This window comes from Chenopodium quinoa, unplaced genomic scaffold (assembly GCF_001683475.1).
Source record: "Chenopodium quinoa cultivar QQ74 unplaced genomic scaffold, ASM168347v1, whole genome shotgun sequence".
NCBI lineage: Eukaryota > Viridiplantae > Streptophyta > Magnoliopsida > Caryophyllales > Amaranthaceae > Chenopodium > Chenopodium quinoa.
Genome location: NW_018745584.1, coordinates 162,980 through 164,820, shown reverse-complemented (window position 1 = coordinate 164,820; position 1,841 = coordinate 162,980). Strand labels below are relative to the sequence as shown.

The 1,841-nt window shown below is 42.2% G+C and overlaps 1 protein-coding gene across 1 annotated transcript; it reads right to left on the bottom strand.

The window, feature by feature from the left end:
• Positions 1-254: 254 nt before the first annotated feature.
• LOC110716412 (cation/H(+) antiporter 20-like) lies at positions 255-1,606 on the bottom strand. The gene is made up of 3 exons (XM_021895024.1): positions 1,430-1,606; positions 1,186-1,291; positions 255-1,069 (listed from the first exon to the last, which is right to left on the bottom strand). The coding sequence occupies exons 1-3, from the start codon at positions 1,604-1,606 to the stop codon at positions 255-257; spliced, it is 1,098 nt and encodes a 365-aa protein (XP_021750716.1).
• Between the last annotated feature and the right edge of the window lie 235 nt (positions 1,607-1,841).

The window sequence follows — 1,841 nt, the reverse complement described above, 5'->3', positions numbered from 1 at the left end:
AAACACTATTAAAAGAGGAAGCCCCAATTCCTCATTATGAGGAACACTTTTGTTTCTCATAATGACATTTTGAAAAATAATGTGATGTTTTTCACTTGTGGGAACCGCCTATGTGTAATGAGTGAAACTCTCAAATCCTGACACATACCCATGAGCAACAAAACCCATTCCTCACAATAAGGAACAGGGAATTCCCCCCACTAAAATTGCAATAATAAACAATATATGTGGGAGGTAATGATTAAATTACTAGATTAAGAGGTACAAACCTTTTTTTCCTTGCCGATATTGAGGACAATGAGCTCGACCAGACCTTTTGTGTTCATCAACACACCAAGGACTAACGCATCCCGAGTCTTCATTTTACAAAACTTAGCCACCACAAAGGTACCAAAAATCTTGCCGAAGCACGCGACCGCGATCACCAGCACGAGCAACCCCCACGCGACGGCCCCTTGGATCTTTGTGACGTCGGTCTTTAGACCGCTAGAGGCAAAATATAGTGGCAACAATAGGCCTGAAACAAAATCCTCAATTCTTTCTAGTAGCTTTTCAGCGAAATTACCTTCTTTAGGGATAATCATACCGAAAATGAATGCTCCAAATATAGAGTGAATGCCTATGAAGTCGGTCATGAACCCGGCCACGAGTACACCGGCTAGGGTTATGGTGATATAGAGCTCGTCCACCACACCCTGCTCTGCGGAGCAACGTCGGACCATCCAGGCCATTAGGGGCTTAACAGCCAAGAACATAAATGCTACGAACCCAACCCCGGCTAGCAACACCCACAACGAGACTAACGGGCTGCTTTTATGGCCACCTTCCTCGCCGTTGCCTGCAAGAGCAACAGCGAGAGCAAGGAGGATCCATGCAGTTACATCGTTAAAAGCGGCCGCTGCCATGGCTGTCTCCCCTACTTTGGTGGTCAAGAGTTTCAGTTCAGCCAAAATACGGGCTAACACCGGAAAGGCGGTGATAGAGAGTGAAACTCCCATGAAGACAAGGAAAGGACCATAACCAGCTCCGTCAGCTCCCTCGATGGTGCGGCGGAGTATAACAGCTACCGCTGCACCACCGATAAAGGGGAGACTTATTCCGGCTAGAGCAATGGTGAAGGCCTCACGGCACGAATAGAGCCTAGGTCCAACTCAAGGCCTACAAGGAATAAGAAGAAAAGAAGACCAATGCTAGCAACTGATTCTAATATTGGTGTGCTCCATTTTGGAAAGATTGTATCCATGTATTGTTGGTTCCTACCAAATGCTGATGGTCCCAGCAATATACCCCCCTGATCAATGTTAAATAAATCATTATTATACAAAGAATAGTTACCACTTAATACAACATACATATGAATCTTATTCAGGAAAATAATTATACATAATCATTTAAGGCATTGTTTGTATGATTTATTATGAGTACATACTACAATTTCAGCAATGACTTTGGGTTGACGGAGAGGCTTGAAGGCAAAGGTGAGGAGGCGGGTTATGACGAGGATTAAGGTGGTTTGTATAATGAGTAAGGGGAAGGCGGTTTGAAGGGCGTTATCACCTTGTAAAATGCCATCAGAGGCAGTTTTGATGGCTGTTATGTTTAACATTATTATTGTTGCTTTAAGTTGATTGCTAAAAGACTATGTTGGAAAAGTTTGATGTATTAAGCATGAAGTTTAGACGTTATATATATAATGATCTTTTGTGCATCTTTGAGACTTTGAAAGCACAATTACGCAAGAATATGTCACGCTCTCCGTCCATAGGACTTCAAAATTAATTTTAGGAAATGGAGCAAAGTTGCAATAAAATACACTTAAAAATAGTTATTTATAAATTTAT